General features: G+C 45.4%; 2 protein-coding genes across 2 annotated transcripts in view; both read right to left on the bottom strand.

Annotated features, from left to right (window-relative positions):
• Positions 1–1221: 1221 nt before the first annotated feature.
• Positions 1222–11556, bottom strand: atp1b2b (ATPase Na+/K+ transporting subunit beta 2b). The gene is made up of 7 exons (XM_048998017.1): positions 11211–11556; positions 5105–5233; positions 4750–4854; positions 4429–4634; positions 3696–3755; positions 2200–2295; positions 1222–1429 (listed from the first exon to the last, which is right to left on the bottom strand). Exons 1-7 carry the CDS (start codon positions 11320–11322, stop codon positions 1262–1264), a joined length of 876 nt encoding a protein of 291 aa, XP_048853974.1. The 5' UTR covers positions 11323–11556; the 3' UTR covers positions 1222–1261.
• A 7436-nt stretch (positions 11557–18992) lies between these two features.
• LOC125721902 (neuronal tyrosine-phosphorylated phosphoinositide-3-kinase adapter 1) overlaps positions 18993–21159 on the bottom strand; it is a 15336-nt gene continuing 13169 nt past the window's right edge. Inside the window, 1 exon segment of the mRNA XM_048998114.1 lies at positions 18993–20421. Coding sequence (XP_048854071.1) covers positions 20044–20421 — 378 coding nt within the window. The 3' untranslated portion in view covers positions 18993–20043.

Genomic DNA, 21159 nt, shown 5'->3' with positions numbered 1-21159 from the left:
ATCAGTTAAGCTAATAAATGAATTCTTTCAACACCAGCCTTCAACATTTTTATTGCTATCATGAAGATTTTTAGGGGGAGGGTAGATAGTAGTGACCCCCCCCAGCCCCCTCAATTAGTCCAGATCAGAGACGCAATATTTTTCCTTGTTCACCCCCACCCTACCCCCCCAAAAACAGTGTGGTAAAGTTGACCGTGTGTCTGGGGTAGATGGAACATTAAAGAAGACCTTGATCCACTCTAAAGTCACCCAATGATGTGGTCCGGCTCATCCAGAACTCACACACGTGGCGGACAGTTAAGTGTAAATTGACACACAGTCGGTCAGCCCCAGGGCTGGTGTTACAGAAGTCTGCATACTGGCTCTCAGGGGTAACGCACACCTGCAACCACAGAAACCAACACCTAGGCCCCTTTCCAGCAAGGGAAATCTATATCACAGTCCCGAAAGGTTCCGCGAGAGAAAACACGGGTACCGACCTGAGCAAGCAAGGTACTATAGGACACATTTTGAGGGTGGGTGGGGGTGAGTCGCAGATGAAGATGACCCACCCTCTTCCTCAGGTCGGTACCCTATAGCTGCCAGGCAGGAGGAACGGTGAGCACAGAAAACCATACACACATACGGTCAAGCAATCGACACATGTTCAACATGGAGGAACATGCAGAGAAGGATCCGGTGCAGTCATGGTGCGTGGAGGCTTCAGCGAAGCAAAATCATTCAGTTCCTGTGGGACTATTCAGACTGTAAATATATATATATATATAATCTTTCCGAGCCAGACGTGCAGTATATACATTTCAAGCTGTTTTAGGAAAAAAGGCCGAAGCAGGTGATGAGACACACAGCGGCACCCCGACGGATCCTCAACAAGTAGCAGAAAACCCACAATCCTATTTTCTGCTATTCTTTGCAAGTTAGGGGGGGGGTCTCATTTTGCAGAATGTACCTAATTAAATTTAGTGACGTATAAGGACTTTTAGGGGGGCGATGTTGGGGGATAATGGGGGAGGATAAAAACAGCACAGATTTGGGTTTATCTTCATGCCACTGCAACAACACCAGCATTCAGACACATTCGCGGCGGCACATCAGGTGACTGGAAAAAAAAAATCATCCCCAAATTTCCATTTTTTTTTTTTTTTTTTGTAAAATTTGCTAGTGGGCGCTGTTGCTGGTGCCTGGTTCTGTGTGTACAGTGTGCAGGTGTGTGCATGTGCAGGAGGGGGAGGGGGTGGGGGTTGTCTCAGTGTGCACCCGGTTAGACTCTGGTGTTGATTCTGAGCTTGAACGCCACCCGTCCAGCGAACTTGTCCCTTTCACTCGGGGGCGCAATGTTGTTGGCGTTTATCTTGCACTCGATGTTGATGTCGGCGTCGTACGAGACGTTGAGGAACTTGACAGCAACCAGGGGCTGGGAGTAGTTTACCTGGGGAGGGGGGAGAGAGAACATTTCTATTTTCGAGTCATGAACATGGGAGGCTGTTGTCACCCTGTTGCCATCAGGTTACCCCCCCGAGATTGAGAGCTCCCCTATTGGTCACAAACAGTAACTGCACAAAATATTAAATAAATCTCTTCCCTGTGTAGGAGATACTGAAGCAGCACGTTCCGCTAACCAGCTTGCTAGCTACTGTACATGCTAAGCTATTTATCCTATTTTTGAAACATCTGGGGAGGGGGCAGGTGGCCCAGAGACAACAAACCCCTGGAACTAGGGCAGCTTAGCTCAGCTGTGGCTGCCAACCGGGACCGGAGCCCCAGGGGCCAAACCGGTGCCTAGAGCAGGATGATCAGTACAGATGCCCATGTTTACGGCGGCAGCACACAGTACCGCCCATTCATCAATCGCCATGGCAATGATGACATCATGGCAACTATTCGATTAGCTTGTTTCTCCCAGGACCCAAGTACGTAAATTAGGTACAATAAAAATAAAAAACAACTACATATTCCTTATTAACTTTAAATTACATGTCAAGAAACATTAAATCAGATGAAGGATCGCATTCACTGTGATGCTGAACACGTCAGTGAGATGTTTGGACTGTTAAAAGGCAGCCATGACAGATCAACCCCCCCCATTACATCATCAGTCCGCCTCTCGGGATCTGTAACATTAAAACACAGGACAGCAGCTAATGGCTGGCAGCTGACATTAATGGCGGCTGGTTGTGGGTTCGAGTCAGCAGGTCTCACCTGGGCCTTCTTGCCGTAATACGGGTAGTACATCAGGTTGAAGGTCCCATTCGGGGGGTAGTAAGCCAACTCCCAGATCTTGCCACTGTCTTCTTTCTGGGGGCAGGGAGACAGTAAGCGTTAGGACCATGTTTTTTTTTTTTTTTTTTTTTGGGGGGGGGGGGGGGGGGTTTCAGCCTATACAGTCGCTCCTCTACTTACAAACTTTCAATTTACGAACTTTCAGACACACCAACGAAGAGGACTGTAAGTCCAAATTGTGTTCACTGGGCTCCCGTTTCCTGTAACATCAAATTTTTTTTCTGCGCGCTAATTCCGCCTGGCACGACTTCTGGCCGCTACTCCCGCCGCGCAGCAGCGTAGCGTGCGTACTCCCAGCATCTCAGTCCTTTGTACTTAAGTAAACCCTTAAAATGGTGTTGAATGACGACTTACGAACATTTCAAGTTACGAACGGCCGTTCGGAACGTAACTCATTCGTAAGTAGAGTAGCGTCTGTATTTGTATCCCTGAATCAATGACGCATCGTCCTAACCCCCATCCCAAACTACGATTAGGCCAACATTTAAATCCCCATATCAAATCTCCACTTTCTGCCTGTGATGAACGTGTAACATAAGCGCTGAACCAGGTGATGCCTCATCCTGTATGCAAATGAAACCGAAATGTAGCCGATACTACAGTACCGCTGTTGACCTCAGATAGCATGCCGATTAAATGGCCTTTTAATTTAGAATGTGCTGAATCCAGGCTTAGAAGGAATTAATTACCCTTTAGGTTACCCTGAGCAGGTAATCTGAATTTCATTAAAATACCAAGCTCTGCAAGCGGACTGAACACCAATCCTCACTTTACTACATAATTCAGCTAATCGTTAATCAGCAGAATATTCTTTATACTGTTTGTCTTACAGACTGCGACCAGGTCGTGAAGCACGCGATCTCCGCACGGGAATCCCATTTAGGCCGACACGCTTTCAAAGTCAAACATGGATTCCATACCGTCGTGGCACTCGTACATTTACGGCGGGCTGAATCCATCCTCGCGTAGTAGTCTCTGGCGATTTCGTACCAAAAAGCGAAAGTCGCGAAGAGGAGCAGTGGAACGAAAGGTTTGCGATTAAGGTTTTTGAGAGAGTGTGTGTGGGGGGGGGGGGGGGGGGGGGGCATGACCCCACTTGGAACAGAAATGTGAAAACGAAATAAACACGCTTAAGTACTTCAGTGGTGTTAAGGAGGGAGCTGCGCTCAGGTTGCCACACACAAAGGCTTCCAGCTGAACAAACAGGAGAACAAAAGAGGTACAAACAGATGCTCGGGGTGGTTAGTGAGCCACAGTGAGACCACGGCAATACCGGGGTAGGACAGCAGGGGGAGCTACGGTTAAGGATTCCAACTGGCTGAATGGTAACATATCTAACATAAAGGACTTCGGTTAAAATTGTTGGCTGAAGTATATTATTAGGGATGAAAGGCATGCGGGGTGGGGGGGCTCACCTTAGCATCACATCTTACATACGGAGACTGCCCGTGGATTCCTGGCACCATGCCAATAACCTGAGGGGTTGGGGCGTGACGGGGTGCCATTTAGTAACAATTCACACTGTCAGTTATCACATCATATCTGCCCATTTCACTGTCAACCACCTGCAGTGACTGACCGAATACTTCCCAGCTTAATTTCCACTGGCGACCCTATTACCGCAGTCTCCGAAACTTCAACCTTGATTACAACATTCTTCAGCTGACCATTGTGTTCGTTTTTCTCTGCAGCAAACTCTCTGCTACCTCAGTGCTCAGTGCATTTTTCCCTGTTTCCTTCCTCAGTCCAGTCTTTGGAGACCCTCAGACGGTACACATTTTTGCTCCCTCTCAGCTCCCAACACACCTGTTCCAGGCATTCGGTGTTCCCATTTGGTTGGGAACTGGGAGGAAGCAAAAAAATAAAAATAAAAAAATCGACCGTCTGGGGAGGGGGGGGAGAGAAGGGTCCCCAAAAACTGCACTAAGAAACATCACCTTAAACCATTTAACTGTCAGAAACTACACACCTTGTGCCTACAACATCCAAAGATACCAGAAAAGACTGTTTTCTGATGTGCTCCAATTAAACCATGTCGAGAAGACTGACAAAGATAGACTGTTAGCTTAAATGAGGAGGAAAGCTGATACAGGTTTCCCCAGATCATTTACCTTCCTGTAACTCCCCCACCCCCTCCCATTAACTTACACGGTTCATTTTGATGAGGATGCAGGGCTTGCCAGTGTTGTAGCCATAGTAACGGTCCTTCACCCCGGAGCACTCCTCCAGCAGGGTGCGGTTGAACTGGCAGGAGCGTTTGGGGTTGTTGCGCACCTCTCCACTGTCCTCCTGGACGTAATAGCGGTCAGGGGCGCATTCGTCATTGGTCAGCGCCTGGTAGGAGTCGTTGTAGGCTGGGCAGGGGGATCGCGGACAGACGGGGTCACGTCACTCGTCCACAGGAGCCTGTCAGCTGACCCATAACCCGACCGGAAATACTGATATTCAGGGGCGGGGGGTTGTACTCACGGGCGAGGAACTTGTCCAAAGCCTGAACATACATATCCCAGCTCTCGGTGTGGTCCATGGTGTAGATAATCTCCATCTCCTCTCCCCTAGGCCGGATCATCATGCCTGATTTCAAAGAGCATACAAATCTTTAATTTCTCTGCGTGAGTGTGTACAACTCTTTCCATCGTTGCGAAAACATGTTAAATACACGTGTCTCAAAATATTATTCATTTTAGCTTCCGTCAAGTTGATGTTATGTCTTTAAGGATATAAAGTTACCCCCAAATTTTTTTATTCTTTTTTTTGCAACTCCGGCTTTTAACGTACTTTTTTGTTGAAGCAGAAAATGGATTTAAGCACGTGCGTGTTTTACCCGGCGTGGCCAGTCTGTCCTGATACGTGGGCTTGTAGTCATCCAGCGTCTGCATCATCACGTACATGGTGAGTACGAAGAGCCCCGCCAGGAAGACGTAGAAACCCAGGTAGAAGAGAAGAATGAGACCTGGCGGGGTGGAGACGGCCAGGGTCAGTCACTACTCCGTAATCCCCAAGGCAGCGCTGCCGGGTTAGGGCGGTCAAGGAATCGGACTTAAAGTACAAAGCAAGGTGTTTACAATCGAACGGTTTCTGTAAATGCATGATGGGATAAAATTGTCAACGGTGTAAATGGCACCAGGGACCCACTGGTAGGTAAAATCAACCGAAAGGGACCTATCTGTTGGGTCCCCGAACCCACAACGAAATTTATTTCTGCGTCGCGGGCCATAAAGGAACGCCTGCAAACAAAAAACGTTCATGCCGACACCACAAAACACTTAATTTGGAGCGAGTGTGTAGCTTTGTGGTTTTCCTGATGAAAGTGAATTACGAACACTGCTGACTCGACCCTTTGCTTGAGAATTTTGTTTGGTGAATTATTACTGTACGAAATGAAACGCACTGCAGGAAGAGACCTGTAACTAATCCTGTACTATATGTATTAACAAAGATTATAAACAATAAAACGTGTATCCCTTACAATCGGAGCTATACGATCACGGGTTGCAGTACAAGGAGGTCTTTAATCAAATAATGATGGGAAATGCTTTCGATGATGCCAGCCTAAAGTAATTTTAAAAACCTCACCTATAGCCTAAGTACGATCTCACTTTACTGTTTATGTCGTGGTAATTTCCTGCGTGCTTATTTAACGTTTTTACGCAGTAATCCTTAACCTGCTTTTGCTGCCAAGGTGTCTATCTGATCCAAGAGACAATATATATTTACAAATTCTCTCGGCAAATAGTAATACGGTACCATAAATATTACACATGTAAGTCCTGGGTGCACATAATGCATTGGTTGTCTTCCAAATAATTAGGCGACGGACGGAGCCAGAAACGATAAGCGTTATAAAAGTCAGTACATTGAGCAATTTCATTGAGCAGTACACATAAGGTGGATGTATTTGGACGCTGCATATCCGGAGACGGGGGGCGGACATGGCGCCACGGCGCAGCCGCTCGTGCAGCGGGTGTGACAGGTGGCGCACCAGTTGGCGGAGCTGCATTTGTGGTCCTGCGTGGACCAGAGATGCGACGTCTGTCGTACCAATGGACAAAGCACTTTACTGAATATTCCCCAAATATCCAAACTTATATTTCCCGATAAACCAAGATTTAAATGACAGCCTAAAAACGCGACTGCTAAGACCCTTTAAATGTCCAAGCGGATGTATTTTTTTAATGTAAATTACGACATATGAAGTGTGTTATTTTCTTTGCCGTGCCCCATATCCCTTCACTTGTTCTCTCACTGCAACCATCACGCCACTCACCGTACGTCAAAACAGACTCGGTTAAGCCATAATCCTCTTTTCTCCTAAAGCCCCAATCTCTCTCGCCTTTCCTTCCATATTCTTTCCATTTTGTTTCCTTCGCCTCCAGTTCACATTACAGAATAATATATTTGAAAGAGCTAATTAAACTGGTATTCATAAACGAGCGATTATGCGAAGTTTATTCGTGACTCTGTGTAAGTCAGTGGGGGATTAAATCTAAATGGTTAGGGGGATGTTCTGTTCATGTTCCTCTGATAGACGAACCCAGTACAATTGTTTTTTCTCTGTTTCCACGAGGTTAGTATATTAATTAAGTTTCTCTGGATAAAATAATTCAGGCGGAATTAAATTACGGTATTTTCAAGTGGGGTGCCTAAAGGGGTATGCATACAACAAAGCGAACACTCATGAGCACGGCAAGTGCTTGTTCAGACGCGATGCACGGACATGTGGCCTGGTAACAGAGTGCTGAAACACATGGAATGTTGCTCAAAATGCCTGTTGGGTATTCCACAAAGCAAGATTTCTTCATTAAGCAGGTAACTTAAGCCAAATGTAAGGGTTGTCCAATAGGAATATCACTTGCCTCTCTTCCTATTGGCACACATTTGGCTTAAGTTATCCAGCTAACTTGGAAATCCTAGGGGGTGTTCCACAAAGCAAGATTTCTCAGTTAACTGGGTTAATTTAAGATAGAAATCATGATTGTCCAATGGGAATGTTCCTTACCCAAACTCTTATCAGACAATCGTGATTTCTAGCTTAAGCTAACCCAGATAACTGAGAAATCCTGCTTCGTGGAATAGCTCTCCAGATCTGATTCATTTCAAAATTATAAATCCAGAGAGGGGATAGGGTAGGGTGTAACAGGGGAAAGGGATTGGCTATATGATTGCTGGGGTTTCGTAGGATCAATAGATCACGTGATAGTTTCTGTGTAACCAACAACATGTCGGTCCTGCAAGGACAATGTAAACTAAGTACCCAAGTTATAACCTAAATGTGGGACTCGTACAGCACCGATGAGTCCTTCCCCGAGTCTTTCTGGCTGTACATCTCTCTGCCTCCCTGTTACAGCTTCCATTTGCAGCTCTCACATCATTTAAGTGGGATTTGAATATTTAATCCATTCCCTGTCTCGCACTGCTAAACCCAGTGAGCTACATCCATGGTTGGTTACAGAATATCTCATTTTAGTGCCACATGTCCAGAAATAGGTGCGTAGCAGCGCTTCACTTAGGGCCAGAGTTGTGAAAAGTCAGGAGGTGATTCATTCTCAGGCATCTATAACCTGCTATGTTTACAAATAATATCGCAGTCACAAAGCATTCAGCACATTAGTACAAGGAAACAGATCACAGGAAGCATGGAACAGGACAGCATGAACCTGTCATCGCACTTTAAAAATAGGATGGATGATTTGTATGCCTGACAAATTAAAATTTAATCAAAGTCACACTAACAATATCTGAGAATGTCATGGACGCAGACATTTGTCAGAAACGAAAGGCAATTCAGAATTTACACGTATTGAATGTGAGACGGGTGAGAAATTGCTACCAAAATATAGCCCAAGGTTGTATAGACAGACTACAACCCTTGTCCCAATCTGTTCTAACCAATGATGACCCGCAGTCTCCATGACACCAGAAGATGACCTGGATATGAAAATGTCCCACTCCAACAAATATAATGCCTTCCGTACCTCAAAAGCTACAAGTGATATCTAAATGCTCACTCTGACATAAGGTTTGATTTTTTTTTTCCATAACCAGTTTTTCCAGATTCAATCACACCTTTATTAAGAACAACGAATTGATTCTGATTCTGCAAGTCAATTACTCATAGATCAATGGGGCTTGTTGATTAGCGATGATGTAGTTGGATGTGAAAGGTCACCATGTAATGGAGAATATCATACAGGCAGTTTATAAATATGCCTGTACAGGAGCGTTATCTGTGATGCATTTACAGTGTATTAGACTAAACCCAAGATGGGCTCCAACCATAACCATTCCGATTTTTACAATTTTTTGGGCCTCTTGTCACTCAGGGACCATTGGAGTTGCCCTAACTCCTCCCCTCTTTCTGGTGCCCCGGGGCAATATAAGTCACGTTCAGGAGACACAGCTTAACAAAACTGTAGGGCTGCGGGGACGTGCGTGTCACACTCCATTGTGCTCAGGTATTGGCTGCCACGGCTGTCAATATCCAATCGATAAACATGCCCCTCCCCCTCTCCTTACATCCTCCAAAATGGCGCCTTAACCCCTGTCACTAAGTTGTTGGGTAATCACTGATTCTATAACAAGCTAAATCAATTGGAAAATCTTTTTTTTTTTTTTGGTCCAGTGTCTCGGAGGGTCCCCCTCACTGAGGTGACGCTGGAGAACGCAGCACGACCAAGGTTACTTTATCTCCAGGAAGGGGTCTGGACGCTCGTTAAAACGGGCCCATTAGCGAAGCTTTGCGGCATCTAAAGCTCAGGGAACGCACGGAAATCGGGCTTCCCGTTTCAGAAATAGCCTAATTAACAAGCTTTAATGAGCCAGGCTTATCCAGGACAGCGGTCCTCCGAGCAGGGAGTGAGCAAACTTACTCCAGAGCAATCAACAGTCTTTCCAATTCCCCTTCCAAGCCTGTCCTCCTTTCCACTGACTCGGTTTTACCGTGACGAGTATCAGAAGTGTCCCTTCTTACGGATTTGTTTATGCAGCTTTAATTATTTAACTAAATATCCAATAGTCTTGTGTTCAAATAGATCGTTACCGGTGTTTTTTTTCTACAGTCCTATCCGTGTCTGTTACGTCCTGTCAATATCCTTTCTGTCAGCAAGAAGTTGACCACAGACTGTTTGATACGGGGAACACACGAGAATGCGAATCAGCATGTGGTTGTAAGTCGGTTAGAAGTGATCTGAAAATAGAGACACTGATACAATTATCTCTGTGCTCCTAACGTTATGCGCGTGGAAACGCTGTGCTAGATGTCCAGAGTTCGCTCGCACGCGCACGCGCAGCCGCACTCGCCGACGGAGACGGGTCCTCTCAAAACCCCCCTTCAAACGGAGGGTACAGTTGCACCGCTACCCTTTGATCTCTAATGCACTTCCTCTCTAATACACTTCCTCATCCAATTATCCCACCACCCATACATAATTCATCAAAAATTACGAATTAATCTCGCCTTTTATTGACGAAAACGATTCTGTTACACTTTTCACCGTTACTCATCCACAAACGTATGCATATCATTTAAAAGCAGCAATTCCTGTCACATGCAGCAGATAAATGAGCTCCTACCCACACGCGACTGCACTCTGCTCATTTGTCTTCGGGCGATTTTGCGCGCTGTTAATGGTGACCACATTCACGAAACGGCTTCGCGTACCTTAATTCGAGTGTCATAAATCAAGGCTCTTTCGGGATAATGATATTTTCAGGTTGTCTATTTGATTTAATGTCGCCAAGAGCCAGGGAAATATGGTAAGGTTTAGTGTTATATTGAGAGCTGGCTGCTTGAAAAGGGACCCCCCCCCCAAACTCTGGGATTCTCAGATGCGGATTAAAACCGAATTACACTTACGAACCGGGAGCAGAGGTTGTGGTTACACAAGTAAAATTCCCCTGTCGGATTAAATCAGATTAAGCGCGCCAATGTCATTATAATTGTCGCGTTGCTATAAAAGGCACACATTGATTGAATAATTAAATTTAATGAAGCGCGATATACGGGCCGATGTCATACATGGTGCACATTACTGATGATAACACTGGGTAAAAGCTTCAGGTAGCGAAAATGTGATTTTTTTTTTTTGCTACGTTCTTTCTCAATTGTCATTCACGTGGTGCATGGAGTAAATTGAAATCTTAGTGCTGATATATATGAAGCAAATAGTGATAATATTTCCGTATTTTATATTTCAAATGGCGTCCAAATGAAAATGGACCCCCGAGGATATACTTCTGGAGAAATCCTCACAAATGTCCCCACTGGTATCATTTAAGATTGTGCGTGTGGTGACCATCGGAGTTTTTTGTTTTCCCCTGATTTCTACGTACAGATCTGCACGCATTTAAAATCAGACCGGTGTGGCTTCTTTTCTTGCAGGTATATTTTTCTTCAACAGGAGGATAACGGTACAATTTACCGGCGGAATTTTAATCCCCAGCAAATCACGTGCTGACCGCCGGCTGTATTTAGGATTCAGCCCAGGAATGTAGCTAGTTAGTAGTGTACATTGAACATAAGCTTACTTAACTCTCCGTAAAAGAAGATGCACTGCGCACACAGATCCCCTAAATAATTTAATAACAGAAGTGCGCCGGCAGCATTTGCCGGCTGTTGCCCGTTTCCCAGTGGAGGTCCTTAATACTGGACTGCTAGCACAGCTATCTGGAGTTGCACCGACTCAGGTGGAAAGCGCGATCCGTACGCTGCGCATCCATAGATCTGAGTATTACAATCAATTGCGCCACTTAACAAACAAAAAAAGTAACTTCAGTTTTTATTTTTGAAATTAAGTAAGTCACACCTGCTGTACAAACGTCATATGCCCGCACATTTCAGTGCAACCAAAGTGCACCGTAAGCGTTCCCGGACGCGTAATGCTGTCGGTGATCACGGCGCAAGAGGGGGATCCCCGGGCCCCCAGACTCACCCCAACTGCTCGCCGTCCGGCCCAGAAACTCGTGCGTCCGAGGGTTCCAAAAGAACTCCTTCCACCCGTCCACGACTTCGCCGCACGTCTCCTTTTCCCCATCCTTTGCCATCTCTGTCTACGAGGAGACACGTTCAGCGCAAACCACGGCGTGCGTAATCCGAGCAGCTTTAATTAAACCCAAATACCAAAGAGACACGTTTGTCTGGCCTGTGCGAACTAATGTTCTAAAAGGCGGAGTAGCGGTACTTTCTCCAGGACACCAAGACGCTTTATTAACCCCGGGAAACTGGTACAGTTATATACGGACTGAAATTGCAGTAAAATAGTCTCCGGCTTTTAAACCCAGCCTTTGTTCGCCCCCGCCCCTGCTCTCTCTCTCTCTTTTTCCTTCTGTCCGTCTCTCTCTCTCTCTCTCTCTCTCTCTCTCACACACACACACACACACACACACACATACACACACACACCAATCCGACAGAAGCCAGGAAAGCTCCCCCCGCACGCGCTTTCTATTTTCCAGCCAATAAATGGATGTACGGACCTCAACTCCACGTCTTATTTCGCCGCACGTTTCGACGACGGGTTTCCCCGCAAATATGACGGATTCATCCGAACACGTCGCTTACCTTCTTGTACACCAAGCATCGATATTTTCTTTTTGTCGTTTCACTATTGATTAACAGCATCAAAGGAAATTACTTTATCTGTAGTAAAGTTTAACTATCTATAGCGATAACTGATGTTGCAGAGTACACCGGTCGATGAAACGTTCGCCTTTTAGCAAGGTGAGGCTGAGTATACCAAAATATAAGAACAGCAAAAAAAATTATAATCCGGGTTCGCTTACTACAGTACTTGCTCATTTCATTTTCGTGCCAGTGCAAAGTATTTTTTAAACATTAAAACTAATTGTTTGATCTGCCTTTTTATTATTTAAAATAGCATTTCTTTTCAATGTATTTCAGTAGAGGCAGACAAACCGTATAAAAGTGTTTGCACCGCAATGATAGTTAAATAACAGTTTCGATCCAGTGATAGGGTGTCCCGTGAAATGCAGTGTTTATTTTGTCACATAGTATCGACAGCCTGAGCGGCGTAATACATTAACGCTGTAGGAAGCCAACACCCCCATCTCAGTTCGATCCCGTTTTGCAGCAAGACAGCGCATATGCGCTTGGCGGGTACTGCTCGTCTGCAGCATCCCCTTATGGCAGATCCGACAACTGCAATGTAACCGCAACTGTAATTGGACACTACGCATCTTCTATCCGCTTCTAACCTCCAGGGACGCAGGAATGGCTAAGGGGGAGAACTGACCATCGGGGAGAGTTTGGGAATGATCTCAGGTGGGCCGGTCCCTTGATGGGGGGGGGGGGTATTTCTTTGCAATATACCAATATACCGGGGGACCCTCCCATGCGGAGGCAAAACATTGGGTTTGGAGCCAGGGAGGGAAGTTAAAATGATGACAAGGGGCCCAAAAGACTAACAATGGGATCTCTTTCCTGGGGTGCAAAATCTCCAACCCAGGACTGATCGAACAGCCCCCCCCCCTCCAGCAAGTATAGCTCACCCCCCGAGACAAAGTGAAACTGGTCTGTGAAGATAAGAATCGAGGCAATTCAGGCACTTGACTGCAGCAGTCTAGAATACTATTTCTTACAAGTGTTGATGTGGCTGGCCATGCAGGTGTCGTTTACTGTTACTGGGGTGGTCATGATTTCATCCCTCTGTCTGCATGGGGGGTATGATATCTCTTTGCTCGTACACAAGTGAAAATGAGCCTCTAGTGTGAGTCGGTGTAGATGTTTCAAGCTCTTTGAATATTTTATAGGATGTGCCTATTAAATGTATTGAGGTGCTTTTAAAAATCAGTAGACCAGTAGCATTTTATCAGCAGAAATGAAAGTGATTATCGATGACTTGCAGTATTCCCTGTGCCTTAATATCATAATGATCATCATCATCATCATCATCATCATCATCATCTAGGAATTCGAAGTTTCAAGGAGGCCTGAATATTTACAATAAATTAGCCAATCGGAAAAGATCTCTGTGCAGATCATACCAATTATTGTTGATTCAGTATATAGCAGCTGAATCATGATTGATGATGGTCAAGGCGTCCTTCAAATGCGCCATCTTGCCGAGAGATCTGCTGACATTTTCCAGAACCCACAGATAGTTTAATGAGGGTAATTAATAATATATACGTTCTGGGCTTTATTTGGGTCAAACAGTTTGTTTAGGCCAGTCTTCAGAACAGAGTCTGCTGAACTGGGCAGATTGCTATAGGACTATCAGCAGTACAGCACTGCTACTATTGGACAGCATGGCCTTCTGGGAAAATCTATGATGCAGCATTAATCCGCGGAACTGCCCACACCAGCCCCAGTGAGTAAGGCTTGACGGCAATCCATACCACGGTGTCTAATCAGGGGTGACTCGGCAAATCACTTCATTCGTGCCAGCAGGTAAGAGCGCAACATAGGCGGGGACCTTTCTGGAAAGAGACCCAGTGCATCGTAACCTGAACGCAGCCATGAATAGTTTATCACGCCACTAATCAGCCTCCCGTAATGCGGCAGGATCATCGAAAAAAAAAGATGGCTTCCGTGTTCCGTGTGTGTAACGCGATCATGAGGCATCAAGATGTTTGGGCAAATGTTAAATGCTGAACACTAAACCCTTAGCCGTGAGTCGCTGCTACAGTCACCGAAAAGCTGGGAATCTGTGACAAGCCATTCCCATTTCCCAGAATCCCTTGTGATTTATATCTGCTGTTAGCCCTCCTCAGGTCTGTGTTGGACTCACAGGGGGATTTCTAGGATTTTTTTAAAGGCGGGGGACCTGAAAGGGGCCATAATACTTTCAGAGGAGCCAACCTTATCATTATCTTACAATATGTTTTGAATCTGTGAGTGATGGGGAGGGGGCACTCTGTGGCCCAATCATACCATCCAGCTCAGGGCTGTGGCCCTGCCCTTGTATACTCATCTCATAACCCCCCCCCCATTTCTATGACCGTCCTGTCTGCCGGCTTCTCAGGTTGCTAACTGAGGAGAAGGTCCACACGCACACACATACGTTCACAAAGACGGGTTTCAGGACAGATTTTTCTCTTATTGATCATTCACATAACAAAAAAATAGAAGTACAAACACATAAACGCTCTTTTTGTCAGGAACAATCAGCAGACAGACGCGTGTTCACTTGAAAAGCTTTATTTCAGCTCATACTAACAAACATTTCAGTAATTCAGAGATAATATGCTTCATAGGGTTAAGTACTGAAATACGTCTACTTCATTCATCTTCACGGACAGAACCAGATGCAACACTTTCCCAAAAAAGTCCTAGGATGATTTCAATCACCGGTAGCGGAAGGTGCTAAGACCTAAACGTATCCAGCCCCCCCTCCCACCCTCCGATCCAAAAGACACAAATTAGTACCCTAACAATTATATAAACCGTCACACCATGTAGTTAATACGCTGCCATAACATACGAATGTGGTGCCTTTATTTAGTCATGAGGGCTGGACCAAAACATGAACGCTCTTTCAATTTGGCAGAGTCCAGGAGCCCGTCAGGACTGCAAATGTATTGCAAGGTTTCATCACTCGAAAACCAGCCGGTACAGCCGGCGGACAGCTAGCATCACGCTGGACTAGGAACATTCCGCGACTCAGACACCCGTCACGACGTCAGATCGATCCTGTTCGCCCAAATGAATCTTTTATGATGCCTGTATTACCGATACGTTCCCCTTGGATTATAGAGCCCTTTGTATGCTACAACAGGAATGATCAAAGTTAGCTGGATGACAAGACCGCAGTTATGGGAAGATCTTGTCGCAAATGTGAAAAAGCGTAGCTCCAATGCCGGTCAAGATGCGACGGGCTGAACTTCATGTGTGGGGCGGAGAGAGAGAAGAGACAGGTAAATACACTGTAATATTTATACTCACAGATAGTACCTCACAACTGAGCAGTCCATAGAGATCCTTTCTCTGCGTAACTAATGGAGGAGAAAGATTAAGTTAAGTTGGTCTATTATTTGGAACCTCCCACTGGAGGCTCTCACTTCCAAGACTATGATCAATAACCAGCAGCATATAAAATGTTTGTATTTAATGGGGGGAGGACCAGCAGATTCTAATCAGAATAAATAATTCATGATTTTTTTTTCCGCTTACATTGACGGCGGTCCACCGAGTCTCTGTGATGTCATACCAGAGTCAAGGGCAGAGCCTCTGTGATTTCATAGGCTACCAGAGTCGAGGGCACCGTAAAGACCCTAAAAAACGTCCGTATAAAAATGTTAATATAATTGGATATATCTGGGTTGGGAGCCTATCATGATATACTTGCATGGGACCCAAAGCCTCCAGCGGCACCCCTGACCAATCCCTGGTCTCCTCGGTGGGTGGGCGGTGCTATACATGGCATGATTTCAGTTCCAAACCTGTGCTCATCGTCATTCTACCCTGATGATCTTATCATCATATCTAAGGCATCTTTAAGAGTTCCATATGAGTCAGGGCGATTATTAAAGTTCACATCAAGAAATAAGCCGTCAGAACTGTACGTCGATTTAATGTATCATTTTGTATTTTTTTCTCCTACAAGAACCACAGAGATTTACTGCATAAATCCAGCAAACAGATTCTCAACCAAATAGTCCAACTTCATGCAAAAAATTACAGGAAAGCCCACAGTTAAGATGACCTTAAAATACCATGCCCCCCCCCCCCAACCAATCCACCAAACAAAACTGTGTCCACAAGTTCATAAACCTGGTGCTCACCAGAAAGATCATCTACTAACCAACGATTTATACTACATGTGTCTGACCGTTTGTATAACAGGTTTTCTGAGATAAGCTCTCAGAATTACCTGGGTAGATTTACTGAAAGCAAGTCCGACGATTTCAAAGGCACGGACAGAAAACCAAGATCATGTTTTATGTATATATCATTTCTTAATTCGCGTCTCGCGGGCGTGTCGTCATAGTGCCCACGCGCCTGGTAAACGGCCTGTATATCTCAGCAGTTATGGTTCCATGACGGGTACGTCACAGCTATGGCACTCTAGGGCTGGGACTCAAGATGGATAAAAGCAGAAACTCTCGTTTGGATGTACACTTCCGGAAAATATTGCGAACAAGATAAATAATAAAAAAAAATCCGAATGGGCACACCAGGAGGCTCGCAAAGCGGTCCGGACGCTGCGTTGCACAGGCCTTGGTTCATAAATAATCTACATACTGTATGTAACACAGAGAAACGACATATTGAGTTCTGTTATCAAAAATCGTCAATAAATATAAAAAACAACATTGTTCCGAACCTACGTTTTTAGAAAATAAACCCCTAGGACAGTCTGGACGTAGCCAATCGTTAATATTATCAATAGATCGGCCTTGATTGGCAGACAGCACCCTACCCTAAATTTTCATTGGTTTAAATAAGACCAATCCCCCTCATAGAAGCACTATGAAACCTCTATTTATTAGACCCGGTTTAGCGAGACGTCCTGAGTTTTCCACCAGAACTTAACAAGCAATTGTCGCGATCCCATTTCTAAGCCGTCTTACAGTGTTGTGTTCATCTATAATTTAAGAGATACAAACTGGAAAATCAGTGTTTTGACAAGGCTAGTCCTAGGAATAAACAAAACGTGGTAGAAGCAGCAAAAACGCAGCGGCCAACAGACACTGTTAGACACGAATGAATCAGCCCTGGAAGGAAAAGTGGAGCGTAAACAGACCCCGGTTAATGCGCATACATGTCCGCACACATACATTCATCAAAACGCCCCACCGTTTCCTTTCACCTGCACGCAGATTTGTGTCGCTCATTTCAGTCTGTTCTTATTCACCCAAGACATACACGTCGTAACTTTAAACTCCGTCGGATTTTTAAACCTGTGCGAGATCAGATTTAACGGGGCGGGTCTTCCGTGTAATTTAACCAAGTTGATGACATTGAGTAGGTCTAAATAAAAATAGACTGAAATGATTACATCGTTTCATTTTACGTGAATTTATGTACCTATTTTGACACATATTTCAATAATATTTCTGAAATATAATTCATTTTGGCATTATTTGCGCTCCATAAGCCAGAAAAGCCCACCTTTATATGCCTATAAATTGCGGTATTTTCCTCTCCCTCCGGTTTCCATTTCACATTCACTAAATACAATTAATGAGGTGTACCCTTCATCTTTCCGAACGTTAACCCTTAAAAAGACAAAAACCATAAATAGCTCTATATATGGAACAATAATTATAATATAAATTATCATTATTTCTTCAGGAACGATAATCATAGCCAAAGATACACGTATTCAAAAACTCCAAATATTAAATGGGAACTAGATTCATTCGCTGAAATAGCAAACAAATACGCGTATGAACGGTACAAAATTATGGCAACGATTGTAGTTCAGTTTATCACGCGCAGTTCCATCCCGCGGCTCAAACTCCGCCGAGGACCGGCGACCCGATACGGAGCTGCTCGATTCTCCCTTGAAAAAGTAATATGTGATTTAATCCATCGGGATGTTATGATATATGGTACAATAAATGCATAACTCAGATCTATAAACGTGACAAGAATAGATAGACAATAGATACTTTAAATATAGTTTAGCATATAGCATATATATTTTAAATATAATCCTTGTATATTTCTATGAGATATTCTAACATACATTACTTTTCATTGGAGTTTATCCAGCATTCTCCCTCATTACGGTTTCAGTGTTTCGTGGAGTGAAAGATCCACAAACATGAATCTTTTCTGTTATACAAAGGGATTTGAGTACATCGAGCCGAAAGTGCCGGTCCAAATATGGTGAAACCCCGCTCACATGGTTCTGATCGGTCGGGGCGAATTTATACCGGGTTGCATATGTTAGGCTTTATCCGGGTGTGAGAGAGGTTCGATCCAACTGGGGTTTCAGATCTAATTAGTCTGGACCCAGCGGGTTGACACTGTAGAGTCGGAGTGGTAAACTGACTATTTTAAACGCTAAGGGAAGTTATTTGACAGGTCAATGTCCAACAAAAAACATTTCTGAATAAACATCACGTCTGTGAACTGTATTACACCTTGTGGGTCCAATACATAGAAATTGAAAGAACAATTTTAGAGACACTGTAATAGGCCTTACGTTGTCTGTGGAATCATTTAACTGGTTCTGTATTTCTTTGTACAGTTAATATGACTAAAATAATTTCAGCAGTGTTCTAAAATAAATATATCATTAAAAAACATAATTATACTGTGTAAAGAGTAATAAAAGGTTTTTGCACATGACGTTATATTTGCAATGTGCTGCGGAGTGTCCCCACCTTGTGGCGAAGCGGTTGTCGTGCGCTGTCGGCCGATTGCGCGTAACGTTCTCACAACGTTGATCTAACGTTATCGCGAACAAGACACGTCTGCCAGGAGTCTAAAGACACTGGGATATAACGCCGTGAAAACAACACGCCCGTCCCGAACAATGCCTGATGATTAATTCCCAAAAGTAGAAAATCGTCATACGAAAAAGACACTCACTGTGCCCAGTATCAATAAATGTTACTGTCTGCGGTGGTCCGGGTGCTCATTAAAAGGTGGTATTAAGTTGTCGAATCTCCGCTTAAACAAACCCATACACTTTCATATCATCCCAAAACAGTATCTACACTTTTTCCCCCCATGTTTCCCACCCGACCACCCACCCCAGTGTTTTACACCCAGAAACCCTAGGACCCCCCCCCCCCCACTAAATTTTAATTGATTCCCACTTACGTTTAAATATCATTCACAAATCAAACAAAAAAGAATAATCGTAGCAACCTGCTTCTAGTAAAAGAAATTTCTGAGTATGCTTCGTACTTTAATCTTAAGGATCAAGCTAACTGGAGACTTTTGGCAATTTTGTACAAAATAATTTAAAGTGTGTTCAAAAAGCACTTGTTTCCTTTGTCGGTGACCGGTGGCTGCGTTCAAGATGCGAGTTCCTTCCATGTGCTGGAGCAACAGCGACTTTCTACAACGTGGAAGGGGAACTGAGCCGTGATTGGCTGTCGCTGACGGGATGGGGAACTGAGCTGTGATTGGCTCTCGGTGACGGGTTAGCCGATGCAAGCCCTTGCTCAGAGTGGCAGAGTGGACGCGACTCCTTGCACCATCGGCTCGTGCTGGATGAACCTAGAATGGATGAAGGCGGGACTGTTGGCTTTCTCTTCACGTTCACACATCCTCCTCCGTTATCTTTGGACCCTTTTTGAGACCCGCCTCCTCTTTTTCAGGCATTCGGCTGAATTCGCCATCTTTTATAGCAGCAGGAGATACAGAGTAGATAGTGTTTTAAAAACAAGGTAGGATTGTACAGATTCTTGGCGTAAACTCGGGTGGCTCGGGCTAAGAGATGCTCTCGGCGATTCTCTCCGTCCGTGTCTGTCTCCATCCGTCCCTCCGTCTCGATAAGCTCCGCTGTGACCCAGCACCTGAACTCCACCTCTCGCCTTGTCCAGCTCCTACGTCAGATGGCACCGGGAAACCAGTGTTGAGGTCATACTCCTTATATTCCTCCTTTTCCTTCTCTTCTCCCTCATTCCCTAGTCCTCTCTTCTGTCAGTCCAGCTAGAGGGAGGATTTTCATCTTAAGGACCACAAACTGACCCAACCATGGGTGCCAGGGTCCCATCCTGGTCATGTGCTCGCCATCCAATCACATCTGATTCTCCTGACCACACCCCCCAAACCCCAATTCCTTTCATTCACACATTGGCTCCCTTCTGTGCCCTGCCCCCTACCCCGGACCCCACCCCGCCTCAGATGGAGGTGTCCCACAGCACGGCCGGGGGTTGGCAGGGAGGGGTGCCTGTCTTGCGAGGTTCCGGTGTCCTTCTCCAGCTGGGTAGGATGGGCATACTGTCCTGCTTGCACAGGTTGCGGTCAGGCCTGCGATGTGCCTTGATCTCCTTACATAGGCACCGTTTCCTCTCTATCACCTCCAGGAGCTTGCCATCCCTTTGGCCCTGGGTTGGTGGTGTGCCGCTGCCCCCGGTGGTGGGAGGCTGGCACTGCGCCAGCTGGGCCAGGTGCTGGTACTGCAGCTGGAGTCTGAGCTGCTGGTGCAGCTGGAGCTGCTGCTGTTGGTGGGAGAGGGGGGGCGTGCTGGGTGGTGCAGCCTGCGATTGGGTCTGGAGCTGGTGGGGGCGGGGGGGTGGTAAACAGAGAAGAAGAGGGACATGAGGGCACAGTCGACAGGCTAATCAGAATAATGAAGGGTTAAGGGTACATGATGCAAGAACAGAAAGAGTTTGTAGTATGAACACAGGGTGGGGGTGGAATTTTTTCCTTTTTTGGGAGGGAGGGTTAGCAGCTAAGATGCAAAGGGGGCAACGTGTGGAGAGGTGGGGGGACAATGCAGCACAATAAGATCAGCGGCGATTGGACTGAAACCAGAGAGTGAACAAACAATGCTGCCATTGCAGATCACCACGGCGTGGGGGGGGCGGGCACATCAAAGTCAACAAAAACGCCCCCAGTAGCACACAAGCCTTCAAAGGGACATCTGGTCCTCAGACCACTGACTATTAGTATGTGACGTCTGTGTACTGTCACCATGACACAGAGAGGGGCCAGGTGGCACGAGAGCAATGGGAGAATTAATATACAGTTATATAAGGAACAACATAAGGAACAAAATTAAACATCAGAAGCCGATGTATACATTCAGAATTTAGACAGAAAATGCCGCATTTCTTATACTGTTACTGCTGCTTTGGTTACTTCGCATGTTTAGTGAATGTCAAGTTTGATGAAGTGATGCAAACCTCTGAAGAATAACCAACCAACCAGTCACCAAGTGGCCCAGACCCCTAAGCCTCACCTGCACTAAGCACCAACCGTGACCTGGCTGCAATTGGCCTGCAGTGCCCACA

Source organism: Brienomyrus brachyistius, unplaced genomic scaffold, assembly GCF_023856365.1.
Source record: "Brienomyrus brachyistius isolate T26 unplaced genomic scaffold, BBRACH_0.4 scaffold35, whole genome shotgun sequence".
NCBI classification, from domain to species: Eukaryota; Metazoa; Chordata; class Actinopteri; order Osteoglossiformes; family Mormyridae; genus Brienomyrus; species Brienomyrus brachyistius.
This window is presented reverse-complemented; position numbering and strand designations above follow the sequence as displayed.